The following is a 19263-nucleotide window of genomic DNA, read 5'->3' as shown; positions in this document are numbered from 1 at the left end:
ACTCAAAGCATGCCCAGACATCCTTTGACTGTCCAGTCATGCTTGAAATTGTAGTTTTGCAACAGCTGGAGGCACGTGATTGGTAAAACTGTGTTACAGCAGTGTTGCTGCAGGCTATTTTCCCCTTGCAGCCTTATCATTCAGCCATCTTGTGTCCATGACCCTTGGACACGCTCATGCTGCTGTGGGATTCATCAGTGTCCAGGACCCCTAGTGGTGGGATTTTCAAAGGCAGTTTGTGAACTTTTTTTTTTTTTTTTTAAAGAAGTATATTAGGAAAACTATTGTAATTATTTTGCTTGTATTTGTAGTTCAGAAGCAGCAGCGTGCACCTGTATACTTCTTTCATACAAATGTTGTGTATCAGAATGTACTGACCAACCTTTTTTTGTATCTATCTAACTATAAATATATACTGTATATAACAATAATTAAAATAAATATTCAGTGGCAGTTTATTTACCTGGAGCAATAGAGGGGCTGAAATGTTAAACATATAGGGGAAAAATAATAATAATTTTTTATTTGTATAGCGCGCAAAGATTCCTCTGCGATTCATTGTGGGGCTCACAATCTAACTCACTTATCAGTATGTCTTTGGAGTGTGGGAGGAAACCGAAGTACCTAGAGAAATCTCATGCAAACTCAGGGCGAACGTACAAACTCATTCCAGATGTTGTCCGCTTTCATGTCTAAATGAGCTCTGGTACAATTAAAGCTGAGCTGTGATTGGTTATTATGGGCAAAACCCAGACATATTCATTTTCAGGCAGATTGCTAAATTTGGACCTGTTGCTTGGTGCAATATGTTAATGAAGGTTGAACCGAAATGTGACAGTTCATTACCGTATGGGTAATTACATTACTTTTTGTTTCATTCTGGAGTTGTGGAGTGCTGCTTCTTCCTTGGATCACATTGTTTGAACTTGGTCCTGGAGCTTAGTACTCCCTCTGAATTATAAATTCTATTATCTGGATTAGAAGTAAATTTTTTTGCTATAGACCTTCAAAAACTACTTATTAATACTTACTTTTGCTGAACTGTAGGTGGACGGTGCACTTTCATTGGTACGCCTGGGAAAGGAGAAGAATATTCCTGGATTGGAGCGGCTCTGTGATGATCTGGTCACGTTGGAGACCCTTGTGTACGAGGCCAACAGTGATGTGTCTTTGACTCTGAAAGACCTGCACCAAATGAAGGACATCGACAAACTGCGGCTTCTTATGGAAAATGTAAGTTATGATAAAGAATGTTTTGCAGTGTTGTGGGATAACCAGTGATCTACTATGTTTTTTCACAGGTTTTAATGGTGCCATTTTGGTAAACATATAATGTAAAATAAATATTAACTTAGCCATTGTGATTTTTGGAGTGTTCATCATGCAACAAAAAAATAACATAACTTAATTTTATGGGTTGTTTACTGTGTTAATAAATTTTAGTTTATGTGATTACAGCCTTAGGTGCTGCACCCTGTGCTGTTACAGCTGAAACACATTGTGAATGATATGGAGACAGACACAGAGACACTTTATTTCCGCATCACAATAATATTGGCACAGTGCAAGAACCTACAGCGCACCTATAATAGACCAAGCTTTGCTGTACACCTCTGCGGCTCTGAAAGAACGCATACATTTTTCTATATATACTCATTTCTATTACATTGGTGCAAAATAAATTATTGCAAATTGGGCAAGTGCTGAATAAGTGACCCATTCTTCAAGATGTGTTGAAGCTGAGTCTGTTGAGGCTTAATCTGTTGAACTACCTACCCATACATAGGACATGGGAGGGTTGATCGGTTTCATGTATTGTACTGTACACTAAGCGTCCTAATAGTGTTAAGTCTCCTGAGCACAATGTCTTAAAGGGGTACTCCACTGGCCAGTGTTCCGGCTGCGTTCAGAACATTTAGTTCCGTACACTGTGCGCATGTTACGGGGGTTGACCACGCCCCCTCATGACGTCAGGACATGCCCCCTCAATGCAAGACTGTGGGATGGGGCGTGACGCCGCTCCCATAGACTTGCATTTAGGGGGCGTGACCTGATGTCATGAAGGAGCATGGCCACCCCCATCGCAGCACGTACACAGCGTTTGGAGCTAAATGTTCTGAACGCAGCCGGAACACTGGCCAGTGGAGTACCCCTTTTAAGGTGAGTGCATAAAATGCAGAGGCACTCTATTTTTCCTTGATCTTCAAAGGTGTATTCTGGGATTATTATTATTTTTTTTTCTTAGTACTATGCCCATGCAGTTGTAAAATAATTTTTTTTAATATACTTACTAGAAGGATTAAGATTTTTAAATAAAAATTATTTCCGAATATGGTTATAACTTTCTGGCACCAGTTGATTAAAATAATAAAAATGTTTTCCAGGCGAGTACCCCTTTAATAATAATTTTGAATGACTAGTCCCACATTAAGCCCCATTAATATAGCTTATTTGTTTTCTAAACCTATTATCTTCCAGTCCTCAGAAGAACACTACGTGAAGAACACCTATCAATGGATGGTTCCTTTCCTCCATCGTTGTGAGGCTCAGACTCCAGGAGCAGCAAACACACTGCTGAAAGGCTATATAGTAACCCAGGCCAAGGACGACCTTAAATTCCCTCTAAAGATTTTTCAGCATTCCAAGCCCGATGTAAGTTGATGCTCCTGTTCCTTTTATCTGTTTGCTTTGCTTCATGACACTGTTCTTGCAGATATGGACATAAGTGCTTTCTTGGGTATGACAGGCCTGAGTTTCTGATGCTCATTTCTATTCATGAATTTCCCAGGGAGTTATTTGCTGAAGCATTGTTTGCAGTGTTTAAGAAGGAAAAAAATCACTTAGTTCTGTCACCACATGCAAAATAAAACTAACACCGTAATGGGGGTTGGAGACGGAAAAAATAAGTATTAAAAAGCCTTGACTTGTTGCTGCGCTGCCAGCACCTTGTGTCACCGCCGTCTACAGCAAGCTGAAATATTCGGTAATTGTACAGCCATTTGCTGCTGTGTAAATATTTTTAGCTCTGAATGTTTTATGCCTCGAGCATCATTAACGTGTTTGCATCTTCCAAATTCACAGATATCATCTTCATAGATTAGGGCTTCATTTGTTTACATATTCTGCAGCAGAATTTCCGAGTCTATACGGACTGCTCCTAGGAAACACACACAATATTACAATAAACACATTTATATCCTACTTTAGAGGATCTGTCAACTCTCCAGAAGGGTCTGTTTTACTATACTGTGTACTTGTATTTTACAATACAGTGGTTTCTCAAGTTACAATATGAATTGGTTCCAGGACGACCATTGTATGCTGAGACCATAACTCTATGAAAACCTGGTAATTGAGGATTAAAGAATATGTAGATAGCTAATACAGATAAAGCAAATCCTTACATATAAAAGTAAGAAAGATCGTCCGGGAGCTGTAATCACTGTCTGTGTAGAGGACAGGAGCTTCTTCAGGGTCCTGAACAAGTACACACAATGGCCTAAAAATGTAAAATCTAGCTGCCCTCACCTGGTGTCTAATAGAGCAGCTAACCCTGGTACAGGTAAAGAATAGTACAGAACATGTAGTACTTCCCTGTACTGTAGGGGGCACTACCAGACAGCCAGTCAGTGCATGCACTTCAGTAATACAGGGATTTTCCATTGAATGGCCATTCTGATTGGTCGGTTCTTCCAGCCATTTTCAAGTTTCACAGATTTGGACTGTCTGTAGCATTGTATGTTGTGTCTGGTTTAAAGTTGCAATGGTCCAGAAAATTTGTGCATCTGGTGTGTGTGAAAAAACCCTTAATCTATTTTCCGGGTGTATTCACACACCAGATCCGCAGTTGCAGATTTTACAAAACAGTAAAACATGCATAAGAATTGCCTTGTTAAATTCGCAGTTGCGGATCCGCAATCACAGATTTCACAACTTGAAATCTGCAGTGGATCTAAAAATGGGTTGTCCGGGAAGGCTGGGAGTTGTAGTTCTGAAACAGCTGGAGGCACACTGATTAAAAAAACAGTAGGTAAGAGTATCAACATAACTACATAAGCATTAGATAGTAAGCTGGTCTCTCCAAGAGCTGTGGATTTAGCTTAGATTTACAGAGTGCCTGGCATGACGACCCGGTGGCAGGATATGTGTAAACTGACCGGGCATTTTCATAGCCCGAGACTTTGACCAACATGACACTATCAGGTGTCAAAATGCCGGATGTCCCATGCAAAGTCTGTGGAATTTTTTACTCCTGATCACGTCATGTCAGACCAAGTCTCGGGCTACGAAAATGCCCGGCCAGGTTACACATATCCTGCCACCAGATTGCCGCGACAGGACTCGTTTAAAGCTTGGTCAAATTAGGCTACAGCGGGTCATATCTATGGGAGCGGCGCAGGTAAAAAATCAGTATCATAAACCTTCTGAATGGGTAATTTTATTGCAAAACCTATCCTTTTTGTTTGCAGTGGCAACAGGTGCAATGATGGAAAACGTCTTTCTAAAGCAGCGTTTGTCAACCAGTGTTGCTCAGCTGTTGCAAAACTACAACTTCCAGCAAGCCCGGACAGCCTTTGGCTGTCCGGGCTTGCTGGGAGTTGTAGTTTTGCAACAGCTTGAGGAACCCTGGTTGGGAAACACTGTTTTATAAATTGATCAAATCAACTGGTGCCAGAAAGTTAAAGATTTGTAAATCACTTCTATAAAAAAAAAAAAAAAAAAAAAATCTTAATCCTTCCAGTATTTATCAACTGCTGTATGCTCCACATAAAGTTCTTTTCTTTTGAATTTATTTTCTGTCTGACCACAGTGCTCTCTGCTGACACCTCTGTCCATGTCAGGAACTGTCCAAAGTAGGAGAAAATCCCTATAGCAAACCTCTCCTGCTCTGGACAGTTCCCGACATGGACAGAGGTGTCAGTGTCAGCACTGTGGAAAGGAAACTCAAAAAGAAAAGAACTTCCTGTGGAGCATACAGCAGCTGATAAGTACTGGAAGGATTAAGATTTTTTTTAATATAAGTAAATTGCAAATCTATTTAACTTTCTGGCACCCGTTGATTAAAGAAAAAAAAAATGTTTTCCAGTGGAGTACCCCTTTAACCTCTACCTATGTCACCCAAATAATAATCCAAGTGTCCCACTATAGCAGTGCCTGATCTTCCTTGCCTATAGAACACAATGCAGTTCATTGTCCAGGTCTGTACGGTATAGTTTCTGTGCTCTTTGAGTGCTCTGAGAATGCGTTTTTTCCCATAGCCTAGCAACAGCTTTGAATAATTAAGCAGTGGCAGCACGTTCCCATTATAAATGAGGCCGCTCTACAGATGTGCGAACAATAAATCATATTTCATCACCATCATTTGGGCTTCGAAGATTAGACGATTTTGTGAGCTCCTTTAGTTCTTGATTAACTAATTTGACGTCGAGATATTTTACCCTCATCATTGTTTAGGGAGAGAATTTTATGCAAATCCGAAGGCTTGGAATTGAAAACATGTTCTTAATAATGCCAAAAATATACTATCCGCTTGCTGATCCTATGTGTCTATCTTGCTTCTGTCTAAAAATGTATATTTCTCAAAATCTAGACTTCGCAACATGCATGTGTGAACATCATTACACCTTGGCTTGGAGCGCAGTAGGGCTCCCTGATGACTGGGAGTTTTAGTAATTTTTATGATATGGTTAATAAGGTTGTATTACAAAACTATCAAAGGTACTAAATATTAAAGAAATGAAACCAACACAAATCTGTGTAGTGTATAGAAAATAAAAAACGCCAAAATCACGTATAGTTCACATAAATAGTCGGCACCAAAAGATATCCCCTCTGGGACATTACATCACAGAAAGGAAAAGTAAACATAGATAATTCAATGACATTATTGCTTTGGTCACATGCTTACAAATAAGCCTATGTAACGTGAATAGTGCAAGTATAAACACTTATAATAGGACCAACCACAAAGTAATAATATTAGATCTTGGTAGGTATCATGTAGATTAATCTTACCCGAGTGCATGAAAACCTCAGCGTACGACTCGCTCCGACTGAGCTTCGTCAGGGGGCGTTCTGGCAATAATGTAATTGAATTATCTATGTTTACTTTACCTTTCCGTGGTGTATGTTCCAGAGGGGGGATATCTTTTGGTGCTAACTATATGTGAGATTATTATTATTATTATTATTATTATTATTATTATTATTTTTTTTTTTTTTTATAAAAGTAATTAGAGATGAGCGAACTTACAGTAAATTCGATTTGTCACAAACTTCTCGGCTCGGCAGTTGATGACTTATCCTGCGTAAATTAGTTCAGCCTTCAGGTGCTCCGGTGGGCTGGAAAAGGTGGATACATTCCTAGGAAAGAGTCTCCTAGGACTGTGTCCACCTTTTCTAGCCCACTGGAGCACCTGAAAGCTGAACTAATTGACGCAGGAAAAGTCATCAACTGCCGAGCCGAGAAGTTCGTGACGAATCGAATTTACTGTAAGTTCGCTCATCTCTAAAAGTAATATATTGTGTAAGAGTTCATAAGGTTGAAAGTCTAGAGAGTTTATCAAGATCAACCTATAACTCTGTCTATATTTAGGAAGAATTGGGTGTCCGGCACTGACTCATTATTCAAATGCTTAATCTGTAGTGTTCAGATACATCTTCGATCTGTACATCTGAATGGTGCTTCCCGTGACAATGTAGTATATGAAAAATCCTCAGACAAAAGAAAAAAAAAAAAAAAAGTAACGGTGCACTCACCAGATATTCTTGCAGCTTTGTTTTTTTTTTGTTTTTTTTCTTTTTAAAGTATTTATTATTTTCATAAAGACATAAAAAAAAAAATACAAACATAAGAAAAAAGGTAACATAGGAGTATCCAAGTGGGCAGGCATCCTCCCACAATAAAGTTAACATATGCAATGGATACAACACATAATGACAAAGTAATAGATCGCGCCAGCTTTTAGCGATGAACCTCAGCTGCTGTAACCCCTTAACGATAAGCGCTGTAAATGTACGGTGCTGCAAAGTATCACTTCGCGCACATCGCTGTACTTACGGCGCTGCGTTCCTTGATCACCGCGCCTCTGGACGCGGTGATTGGAACGGGATGACTGCAGATCTCTATCAGCAGCCATCCCGGCATATCGCTCTGGTGGTCCTGAGATTCTGACTGGCGAATCACGGCTTTTCCGGGCTGATCGGGTCTATGGTGACCTGGTCGCCCGGAAAATAGGGATGATCGGAGCTGTCAGAGACAAGCCTGCAATTGGCTAGTCAGAACTGACCGACAAATCGCAGGGCAGGGGCGGGTTTAAGATGGTGTCATGGCGGTTACCGGCGGCAGACAGCGGGGGACCGGCGGCAGCAGAATGCAGTCGGCAGAGGCAGCAGTGAAGATCTGGTAAGTGAACTTCACTGCTGCCTTGTAGTTTCACAACTACAACTCCCAGCATGCCCAGATAGCCAAAGGCTGTCTGGGCATGCTGGAAGTTGTAGTTTTTCAACATCTGGAGGGCTACAGTTTGGAGACCACTGTATAGTGGTCTCCAAACTGTGTACTTCCACATGTTGCAAAACTACAACGCCCAGCATGCCAGGCCAGGCATGCTGAGCGTTATAGCTTGGCAACATCTGAAGGGCCAGATGTGGTAAAACTACAACTACCAGCATGCCCTTCTGCTGTCCGAGCATGCTGGGAGTTGTAGTTTTGCAACAGCTGGAGGCACACTGGTTTGGAAACACTGTCTGGTTTTTTAACTTAGTATTTCCCAACCCATATGCTTCCAGCTGTTGCAAAACCACAACTCCCAGCATGCATTGACAGACAATGCATGCTGGGAGTTGAATTTTTGAAACAGCTGGAGGTACACTGGTGCGGAAACACTGCGGTAGTCTGTTACCTGATTGTGTTTCCCAAACAGTGTGCCTCCAGCTGTTGCATAACTACAACTTCCAGCATGCACGGTCTGTCAGATCATGCTGGGAATTGTAGTTTTGCAATATTTGAAGTTTAGCCCCCCCCCCCCATGTACATTCACACGGGCAGGGATTTACAGCTAGTTTTACGCTTTAAGTTTGAGCTGCAGCAAATTTCCGCCGCAGCTCAAACTCCCAGCGGGAAACTCGCTGTGGACCCCCACTAGTGTGACTGTACCCTAAAAACACTACACTTCACTACACCTTCGCAAAATTAAAAAGGCATGCTGGGAGTCCAGGCATGCTGGGAGTTTTGCTACAGGTGGAGGCACCATGTTTGGGGAACACATGTTTGTGCCTGTGCAAATCCCTAATTTAGGCCTCAAAGGCACATGAAGCTCTCTCACTTTGGAGCCCTGTCATATTTCAAAGCAACAGTTTAGGGCCACATATGGGGTATTTCCGTACTCTGGAGACATTGCATTATACATTTTAGGGGGCTTTTTCTCCTTTTACCCTGTATGAAAAGGTAAAGTTGTGGGTACACCAGCATGTTAGTGTAAAAAAAATTTTTTTTATATTAACATGCTGGTGTTGCACCATTACGTTTTTACAAGAGGTAAAAGGAAAAAAAGTTCCCCAAAATTTGTAATGCAATTTCTCCGGAGTACGGAAATACCTCATATGTGGGTGTAAAGTGATCTGCGGGCGCACAACAAGGCTCAGGAGTAAGTGTGCACTATGTATATTTGATGTCTAAATTGGCGATTTGCACAGAGGTGATTGATCGTTACAGCGGTTCTGACATAAACGCAAAAAAAAAGTCACCCACATGTGACCCCATTTTGGAAACTAAACCCCCTCACCAAACATCACAATGGGTATAGTGAGCCTTTACACCCCACCAATGTTTGAAAAAGTTTTGTTAAAGTTGGACGTGAAAATGAAAAATAAATATTTTTTCACTAAAATGCTGGTTTTACTCCCAAAGTTTTTATTTTCACGAGGGGTAATAGGAGAAAAATCCCCCCTAAATTTTTAACACCATCTTTTCTGAGTATGAAAATACCCCATGTGTGGATGTAAATTGCTCTGCTGGTGAACTACAATGCTCAGAAGAGAAGGAGCGCCATTGGGATTTTGAAGAGAGAATTTGTCTGGAATTGAAGGCCATGTGCGTTTACAAATCCCCCCCCCCCCCATGCTGCCAGAACAGTGGACCCCCCCACATGTGACCCCATTTTGGAAACAACACCCCTCACAAAATGTAATAAGGGGTACAGTGAGCATTTACACCCCCACAGGTGTCTGACAGATTGTTTGAACAATGGTCCGTGGAAATCAAAAGTTTAATTTTTCATTTGCACAGCCCACTGTTAAAAAAAAAAAAAAAAAAAAAAAAAATCTGTCAAATGCCAGTGGGGTGTAAAAGCTCACTGCACCCCTTATTAAATTCCATGAGGGGTGTAGTTTCCAAAATGGGGTCACATGTGCGGGGGTCCACTGTTCTGGCACCACGAGGGGCTTTGTAATCCTTCTATTCCAACCAAATTTTCTCTCCAAAAGCCCAATGGCGCTCCTTCTCTTCTGAGCATTGTAGTTTGCCCGCAGAGCACTTTACATTCACATATAGGGTATTTCCATATTCAGAAGAAATGGGGTTACACATTTTGGGGGCTTTTTCTCTTATTACTCCTTGTAAAAATGAAAAATGTGGGGTAACACCAGCATTTTAGTTTAAAAAATAAAATAAAAAATTATTACATTTTTCATTTTCACATCCAACTCTACTGAAAATTCATCAAACATCTGTGGGGTGTTAAAGCTCTCTGTACCCCTTGTTACGTTCCTTTAGGGGGTGTGGTTTCCCACATAGTGTGCCATGTGGGGGTGTTTTTTCTGTTCTGGCACCATGGGGGCTTCTTTATGAGACATGCCCCCCAAAAACCATTTCGCTCCTTCCCTTCTGAACCCTCTAGTGCACCCACAGAGCACTAGATTTTGGGGGACATTTCTACCTATTACCCCTTGTAAAAATGTAAAAAAAAAAATTTCTCCTACACGTTGCTGCTTTTCCTGTGAGACACCTAAAGGGTTTACACACTTTCTGAATGTCATTTTGAATACTTTAAGGGGTGCAGTTTTCATAATTATAGGGTATTTATAACAGAAAGACCCCCAAATTCACTTTGAAACTGAACTTGTCCCTGAAATTCCGATTTTGAAATTTTCATGGAAAATTTTGGATTTTTTTCACCAAGAAATGATACAAGTATCGATGAAAATTTACCACTAACATAAAGTAGAATAAATTCTGAATCAAATTCATAAGTTGAAGCATCCCAGAGTTATTAATGCTTAAAGTGACAGTGGTCAGATTTGCAAAAAACGGCTGCATCCATAATCCACTGGAAAACTTTTTTTTTTTTTTAATCAACTGGTGTCGGAAAGTTAAAAAGTTTTGTAAATTGCTTCTATTAAAAAATCGTAATCTTTCCAGTACTTATCAGCTGCTGTATGATCCACAGGAAGTTCTTTTCTTTTTGAATTTCCTGTCTGCCTGACCATAGTACTCTCTGCTGACACCTCTGTCCATTTTAGGAACTGTCCAGAGTAGGAGCAAATCCCCATAGAAAACCTATCTTGCTCTGGACAGTTCCTAAAATGGACAGAGTTGTCAGCAGAGAGCACTGTGGTCAGACTGAAAGGAAACTCAAAAAGAAAAGAACTTCCTGCTGATCATAACAGCAGCTGATAAGTACTGGAATGATTAAGATTTTTTAATAGAAGTAATTTACAAATCTGTTTAACTTTCTGGCACCAGTTGATTTAAAATAAAATGTTTTCCAGTGGAGTACCTCTTTAACGGGTTAAGGTCAAAATGAGCTGCGTCCCTAAAGGGGAAAGCAGCTGGGAGCTGCTGGATTGAAATCAGACTCAGCCTTCTTTATACACCCTTCATTCGACATTATTTTTCACCCAATTGCGTGAAGGGGTAAATGACAGGGACAACTTAAAAATTATCTAAACAGAGACTGGACAGTCAAAATATGTGACCGATTTCCAGCAAGCTTTTAGTCACTACTAAATTATATATCATATTTTAATATATTAGGTTTTACACTAGGCATTACTCAATATATCAGGTTTTCATTGGCTTCTGTAACATTTCTGATTAGTAGCAAGTTTGCAACCTGGTGCTACTATTATTATTGTTATTATTATTATTATAATATATTATAATTTTTTTTTTTTTCATTTTAGTGCCAACAAAAGCTTATCCCCGGTCAGGACCAGCTGATGATAATCGCTCTAGAATCCATCTACATTTGTAATCGGGATGACCAGCTTTCCCTTTGCTATGACATCCTTGAATGCTTACCACAGAGGGGCTATGGGTAAGGGAAATTCATCTATGCACAATGAAGTCTGTCAGTTAGTAAACAGAAAGCTTGTTCTCTAAAATGGATATTACCATAGACATTGGCTCTAGGATTAGACATAACCATATTTCAGAGCATATAACTCATCTTTTTACATGCAGAGACTTGTGCCACCATGAAGGTTAATATGGTTCAATGGTGCTCGACAAACGTGTGCCACCATGAAGTTGTGTGTTACTGTGATCGTACGATACACTTCCTAGATATTCGGACTCCTAGGTAGCTAAAGAAATTCTGTCTCTAAGCACTAGTGGAGGCCATGCACGATAGGCAAATTTTAATTGGTGATTGAAAAATTGTTAAACAACTTTAACGTCCAACATGGACTAAAATATGTATGCCCGCACAAATATTCTTAGAATGTTCTTTCCTGAAGGATTTTTCATTCACAATCCTTTGTCAAAGTTTCGTTTTTAAACATGGCCGACTTTTCGGATGAGAACAGTTGGTCAGCAGTTGGCTAAAATTGTCGTATATTGTTAAATTTTACCAAATGTATGATCATTTTGGTTGAAATTGTCAATCAACTTTAATCTAAGGTATATGGGCACCTTAAGGTGGTATCTGGCCCCAAGACATCTTATCCCCTATCCAAAGGATAGGGGATAAGATGTCTGATCGCGGTGGTCCTGCCGCTGGGGACCTCTGCAATCTAGCATGCAGCACCCACCCGTAAGCACTGCAGGAAGCGCTGGAGGCTCTCGGTGTTATGCCTCCCGACCACGGGGACGGAGTATCTTGATGTCACGTCTCCACCCCCGTGTGACGTCCCGCCCCCTCAATGAAAGTCTATGGGAGGGGACGTGCCGTCCCCATGGTCGGCAGGCATAACACTGAGAGCCTCCAGCGCTTCCTGCAGTGCTTACAGGTGGGTGCTCCATGCTATATTGCAGGGGTCCCCAGCGGCGGGACTACCGCAATCAGATATCTTATCCCCTATCCTTTGGATAGGGGATAAGATGTCTTGGGGCCGGAGTACCCCTTTAAGGTTTTGGGTATGTTAAGGGCTCACTCCTTCTGGTCTGCTTATTGTTAGCCCTATTATGGATAGGGTTGGATTCATTGTCTTTGTTATGGGTTTCTTTACCCCCCTCATTGTGAGAAGGAAGATAACTTAAGTGGAGATTGCCTTGTTTATTGCTGACCAGAGAGTAGCATGGCCATATTATCGTCATTATAGAGTGTCCCTGTAAATAAGTGCACCTTCAGTAGCCATTTGCCAAATTCTTGTTCAGCCAACAGCTATTCCTTCTCTCCTCCCTGTACACAATCCAAGAGTGCATGTGTTCTCCTTGGGGAGAGTGGAATAAACAGCGCAGGACACATCTGGCAGCACCTTATCTTGTTGAGAACAAAAGGATTGGGCTTTGTAATTTAACATGCCCGATCCTTCCTTCACCCAGATCATTAGTTGGTATAAAGTTGGCCCACCCCCTGTACACTACAGATAGTTTGCAGGTTGGTTTTGGCTCATGTTATTTGTATTGGCACCATAATGGTTGACCTCCTATTGTTGTGGGGAAATCGGTATGTGTTCAATCTCAAAGAAACCCCCCCAATATCTATTCCTGACATATATGTATATATTTTTATATATGTATAGCGTTGGATGGCTTTCCAGTTTAAATGAAAAGATCCCAGTGAATACACATTATTTGAGATATTGCTTTGTTTTTTTCTCTTATTTTTTGTCCTGTTTATAAATCTTTTTCCCGTCACCCATCACAATAACGTCACTCTTTGACTACAAGACAGTGCAAATCTCCTAAGACATAAGAGTGCATGGTGTGGAACGGAGACTTGCTTATTGTTTGTGTCACTCAGTAATGCCATGGTAATAACTGCAGGAAATTATAGCCAGCTATCTGATTGTGTGTCTCTTTCCTTCTTATTCCCAGCGTGGAGACAGACATAACTAAATCTCTGCATGACAAGGTGGATCAGCTTGAACAAATCCTCAGGTAACACACATTCGATTTCCCCAATTCCTGGATCCTCTTTAGCCTTGTACACAGCGATGAAATGAACATGTTTTTTCAGTATCTGAAGCACTGTGTCTGAGATTACTCCATTGCAAAGAGGTTTGGGAGCATTAGAAAGCATTGGGGGGTGAGGTGGTTCTACCTTGCAAATTTATAGTGACATACATATTTTCTTATAGTTATCATGATTGGAAAGTGAAGTTTAAAATGCATTGCAGAGATTAAAGCACCATGCTCTCTCGCTTTTCTTGCCCTCTTCTTTTTAAATCTATCATCCACTCCTATAAAAACAGCCAAGTCCATTTTTAAAGGGGTTATCCAGGAAAAAGTTTTATATATATATATCAACTGGCTCCAGAAAGTTAAACAGATTTGTAAATTACTTCTATTAAAAAATCTTAATCCTTTCAGTACTTATGAGCTTCTGAAGTTAAGGTTGTTCTTTTCTGTCTAAGTGCTCTCTGATGACACGTGTCTCGGGAACTGCCCAGTTTAGAAGAGGTTTGCTATGGGGATTTGCTTCTAAACTGGGCGGTTCCTGAGACACGTGTCATCAGAGAGCACTTAGAAAAGGACAACCTTAACTTCAGAAGCCCATAAGTACTGAAAGGATTAAGATTTTTTAATAGAAGTAATTTACAAATCTGTTTAACTTTCTGGAGCCAGTTGATATATAAAAAAAAAGTTTTTTTCTTGGATAACCCCTTTAAGCTCACTAAGGGATCAGTTTACATCCTGGCAATACAAGTGTATGGAGAGGTGAGGGAAAAACTGTAAAAAGGGGAAGGTAGTGACTGCAGAGAGAGCCAAGAGTAAACAGAGACTGTAAGGGTGCGTTCCCACAGGGCGTATACGCAGCGTATTTGACGCTGCGCAAAATTTATGGCAGCAGCGGGAAATACGCTGCATATTCCTTGCTCACTATACACACAGGGCTTTCCGGCGGCAGCCCTATATGTGCAGTGAGTTTTGGAGGCAGAGCCGCGTGTCACAGAAACGCCGGCATGCGGCTCCGCCTCTAAAACTCACTACACACATAGGGCTGCCGCCGGAAAGCCCTGTGTGTATAGTGAGCAAGGAATACGCAGCGTATTTCCCGCTGCTGCCATAAATTTTGCGCAGCGTCAAATACGCTGCGTATACGCCCTGTGGGAATGCACCCTAAAAAACAAAAGTGCACTTGCTTGCTGAGAGTATAAGATTGCACACCAGTGCTGGATTCACATCTTATAATGCTTTATAATGTTTTTATGCTGCTGCCTCTTAGGGTGTGCAAAGAGACAAAGAAGAACAGGACCCCCTACCATTTTTTTAAACTCTGTCCCAGTGATTCAGTGTAAAACTGATTTTCTGCTTGGTTGGGGTCATGGAGTGTTGCTGACCTTGGCTGATTAATCATTAAATGGGCACTCTCATTAAAACACATTTTTCTATTGCACTCCTTATGGTAAATGAAAAATATTTCTAATATACTTTGTTTAAAAAAAATGAAGTTTTCTATGTTTTATTTGTGCTTAAAAAAGCTCAAGAGCACCTATTCCCCCATTTTCCTGTGAGAGGAGCTATGATTGGATGAGGCTGGACACCCCCCCCCCCCCCCCTCAGCACTCCAGGCGACACTTCCTGTGTTTGGACTTTGGTCCAAAGTCTGTGTATGAGTTGGGGGGAAATGTGCTCTTGAGCTTTTTTAAGCACAAATAAAACATAGAAAACTTAATTTTTTTAAATCAAAGTGTATCAGAAATATTTTTCATTTACCATAAGGAGTGCAATAGAAAAAAATTGTTTTAATGACAGTGACCCTTTAAGGGATTACTCAGGGTATGTGTAATTTAAAATGCCCTGTTGTTTAAATCATGTCTAAATGATATATTTTTAGGTTTTCCTTTTGTTTGGGAGGGGTACATTTTCCTTGTCACTATATAATGATAAAATCCTGCCCAATTTGCAAAGTTTTGTTATGAAGAATCCCTGCACATGCTGGATGGTTGGGTTGCCGATGCAGCTGTGCAATGCCCAGCGAGTTCCGAGCCACCACCCACACAGTATTTACAGAATCTCTCCATCCCAAACTTTGCAACGCATATTGGAGAACACTGCTGGAGTTATGCTTCGCTCTTCACGTTTTACAATCCTTCCCTCTCAATATGTGTTAATAACATGCAGAGAGAAAAGATGCTCACGGCACGCTGACATCATATCGCTTCTTTATTCAGACAAAGGGGTTCACAGACATGGAGTGGAAACAGAAAGGGCAGGTCACCGACCGTTTCGCCGCAACCGCGACTTCTGCTTCACCCCAGTGGACCAGCAGAAGCAGCGGTTGAGGTGAAATGGTCGTTGACCTGCCGTTTCTGTCTCCACTCCATGTCTGTGAACCCCTTTGTCTGAATAAAGAAGCAAAATCATGTCAGCGCATCGAGTGCCGTGAGCATCTTTTCTCTTTGCATGTTATGAACATTTGCTACTATTTGCTCTATTTGCTACTGAGCACCGAAAGACTGACTGTGGGATTGCGGCTTCTCTTAATTCGGCACCTCTCCAGGTACTAGGCATTATATGGTGGGAATCCAGGCAGTGCCGCCCTAAACTTCTATTGTGTTTTCAATATGTGTTAATCTGTGTTTGTTTAATGTGAAACATATTTAAAGGAGAACTCCAGCAACAAACTAACTTCTCCCCTATCCATAGTGCTGCAGACGACTTGCTCTCCATTCATTTCTATGGGACCGCCAAAGAGACCAGAGCACAGCACTCCGGCATCATAGGCTCTCCCATTTTGTGTTAAAAGTATTCAGTATTCACTCTGGCCACTTAGCCTTACAGTAAATCATTTATCAGCATTTATTTCATTATGAATTCCATTATTACAGATTACACAGGATCCAAAGCTAACAGTAGATGTTGGTCATGGCTCACTATATTACCCTCCCTGCACAGGTCACGGAACATGCCCTGAACACTTTACCTTAAAAATCCTCTCCAGACTACAAATAGAATACATAATAGAATACAGAAAATAGAATAAATAAGTCTATCAGAAAAGCAATATCTGGTTTAATTTGTTAAAAATAATAAAGTAGGTGATAAACGCTGTGTAAAGTTTTTGAAATGATTCATTTTTCCATGAAGCTTACCGTAAGTAAAGCTATAAATTATACAGCAATGGACATTACAACTCTGTTCATTATTCCTGCAGACTTATTATTTGCAAAAGAAGTATCTTTTGATATGTCTGTTTTTTGATTTAGCGATAAACTCTACCAGCCAGGAACGAATTGAATCATAAATATCCTCTTTTCATAACGTTGGTGGCGAGGCCTGAGGAAGCTTGTGTCTGATGCTAATACTGTAGATGTCTGATAGTAGAATGAAATGCACAGGAAATATCCACATCCTTCTTGCTCCTTATTTTATGAAAATACAGGCTTGCTGGGTGACACAGACTTCGCCCTTGACAGATACTAAAATAAAAAAAATAAAAAAATGGAACATTTATTTCTGTAGTATATCTATTTTTGGTAAAGCTGAATAATAAACAACATGGTCTCCATTGCAAGCTGCCACCCAAACTATGACTCAGCTTTCCATAACTACAGAATGACAAATGTCTCTCTTACTCCATCACAAATTTTAAATGCCTTAAAATTAAATGCCTTTCCTCCTACTTAGAGATGAGCGAATTTACAGTAAATTAGATTCGTCACGAACTTCTCGGCTCGGCAGTCGATGACTTATCCTGCATAAATTAGTTCAACTTTCAGGTGCTCTGGTGGGCTGGAAAAGGTGGATACATTCCTAGGAAAGAGTCTCCTAGGACTGTATCCACCTTTTCCAGCCCACGGGAGCACCTGAAGGCTGAACTCATTTAAGCAGGATAAGCCATCAACTGCCGAGCTGAGAAGTTCGTGATGAATCAAATTTACTGTAAATTCGCTCATCTCTACTCCTACTAACAAGGTTGGTGTGGTATATTGTGAATAGAGCCAAGTTATAATTCCATAGAACTCCTATAATGAGGACTGATCCCCTAAAACGTTCATTATTTCAGCTCTGCAGTCAGTCAGATACCCCAAATTACCTGTACAGTATTGGATCTGTTGTTGAAAACTTTTTTGCTAGCCACCAATTGTATTGTGAAGTCTGTTGGATGTTATGTTGCTTTAGTCATTTGGAGTCCTTCCTCCATAAACCTTCTATCTTCTCTCTCAACTTTTTTTTTAAGCTTCCTCCTATTGCCTTCTAACTTCCCAATTTCCTTTCCCTGCTTCCTAACCTTAAAGGGGTATTCCAGGAAAAAACGTTTTTTTTAAATCAACTGGCTCCAGAAAGTTAAACCGATTTGTAAATTACTTCTATAAAAAAATCTTAATCCTTTCAATAATTATCAGCTGCCGAAGTTGAGCTGTTTTCTGTCTGGCAACAGTGCTCTCTGCTTGTCTTGTGAAGTAGAAGAGGTTTGCTATGGGGATTTGCTTCTAAACTGGGCCGTTCCCGAGACAGGTGTCATCAGAGAGCTCTTAGAAAAGAACAACTCAAGCAGCTCATAAGTATTGAAAGGATTAAGATTTTTTAATAGAAGTAATTTACAAATCTGTTTAACTTTCTGGAGCCAGTTGATATATATATATATATATAAAAAAATCTTTTTCCTGGATAACCCCTTTAATCTTTTCTGCCTTAAAGGGGTACTCCAGTGGAAAACCTTTTTGGATTTCTCTTCTGTCACGACCACAGTGCTCTCTGCTGACCTCTGCTGTCCATTTTAGGAACTGTCCAGAGCAGGAGAAAATCCCCATAGCAAACATATGCTGCTCTGGACAGTTCCTAAAATGGACAGCAGAGGTCAGCAAGGAGCATTGTGGTTGTGACAGAAGAGAAATCCAAAAAGAAAAGCATTTCCTCTGTAGTATACAGCCCCTAAAATGTACTGGAAGGATTAAGATTTTTTTTAATAGAAGTAGTTTACAAATTTGTTTAACTTTTTGGCACCAGTTGATTTAAAAAAAAAAAAAAAAAAGTTTTCCACTGGAGTACCCCTTTAAATTTCTTTACGGACTCTCCTTCCCTTGCCTCCTGTTCCTCATTTCTCTTCCTCTCTACTGTTTCCTCCCTCCTTCCCGGTCAGTCATTTAGGTGAACGGTCAGTGACATATCCAAGTCATGATGGGACGGGGCTATGACGTCATGAGCTCCCGGTGCCGTCTCCCGCGTTCGGAACAGTTTGTTCCAAGCGCTGAGCAGTGGAGTACCTCTTTAAGCTTCCTCCATTTGTTTCCTAACTTTCTTTTCCTTGCTCCCTACATCTTCCTCATGTACCCGTTTTTCCCTTGCCTCCTCTGTACTGTTTTTTTTTTCTCACATTCCCTCATTTAGCTAAACAATGAGAGATCCAATAGCAACTTGTAGGGGTGTACCCATAGCTATGAAGCCTATGAACCAGTACAGTCATCAACCTTATTACTCCTCTTGGTAATTGGATTAGAATGTTGAAGTTTTTGAATAATCAACTCTCACTGCGTCAACCCAAGTATCTTCACATTAGCTAGCTGCCAGTGTACCCCATAATGGTATGCACGGTTATGTTCTCATCAATTTAGGAAAGTCATCTAAAAAAAAAGTTTTACTTTTAGGGAAAAAAAAAATCTTAAAATCACTTTAACTTGTATTCTTACATTGCTCTTGTTCTATATATTAAAATGTAGTTTATGTAATGAGCCAAGTCTTTTGTTTTCTTCCCAGTAGACAGCAGTGTTAGTTTATACGTTCATTTATTTTATAATTTGTTTTTTTTATTTACAACTTAATCTTGCTTGTCTTATAGCTGGTTTCCATATGGTAAGTGCAGGTGTTGGAAATTAAGTCACTTTATTAAATCAACAGCTCTGTTATCTAGTTACAGCAGATAGATGGATTAG

At 40.4% G+C, this 19263-nt stretch overlaps 1 protein-coding gene across 3 annotated transcripts in view; it reads left to right on the top strand.

Moving 5' to 3' along the window:
• Nucleotides 1-19263, top strand: part of NBAS (NBAS subunit of NRZ tethering complex) — a 701350-nt gene that overhangs the window by 220096 nt on the left and 461991 nt on the right. For all 3 annotated transcript variants that reach the window (XM_056564221.1, XM_056564220.1, XM_056564222.1), the window contains 4 exons: nucleotides 1048-1233; nucleotides 2479-2652; nucleotides 11185-11318; nucleotides 13262-13324. In XM_056564221.1, coding sequence (XP_056420196.1) covers nucleotides 1048-1233; nucleotides 2479-2652; nucleotides 11185-11318; nucleotides 13262-13324 — 557 coding nt within the window. The remainder of the gene's footprint in view (nucleotides 1-1047; nucleotides 1234-2478; nucleotides 2653-11184; nucleotides 11319-13261; nucleotides 13325-19263) is intronic.

This window comes from Hyla sarda, chromosome 3 (assembly GCF_029499605.1).
Source record: "Hyla sarda isolate aHylSar1 chromosome 3, aHylSar1.hap1, whole genome shotgun sequence".
NCBI lineage: Eukaryota > Metazoa > Chordata > Amphibia > Anura > Hylidae > Hyla > Hyla sarda.
This window is presented reverse-complemented; position numbering and strand designations above follow the sequence as displayed.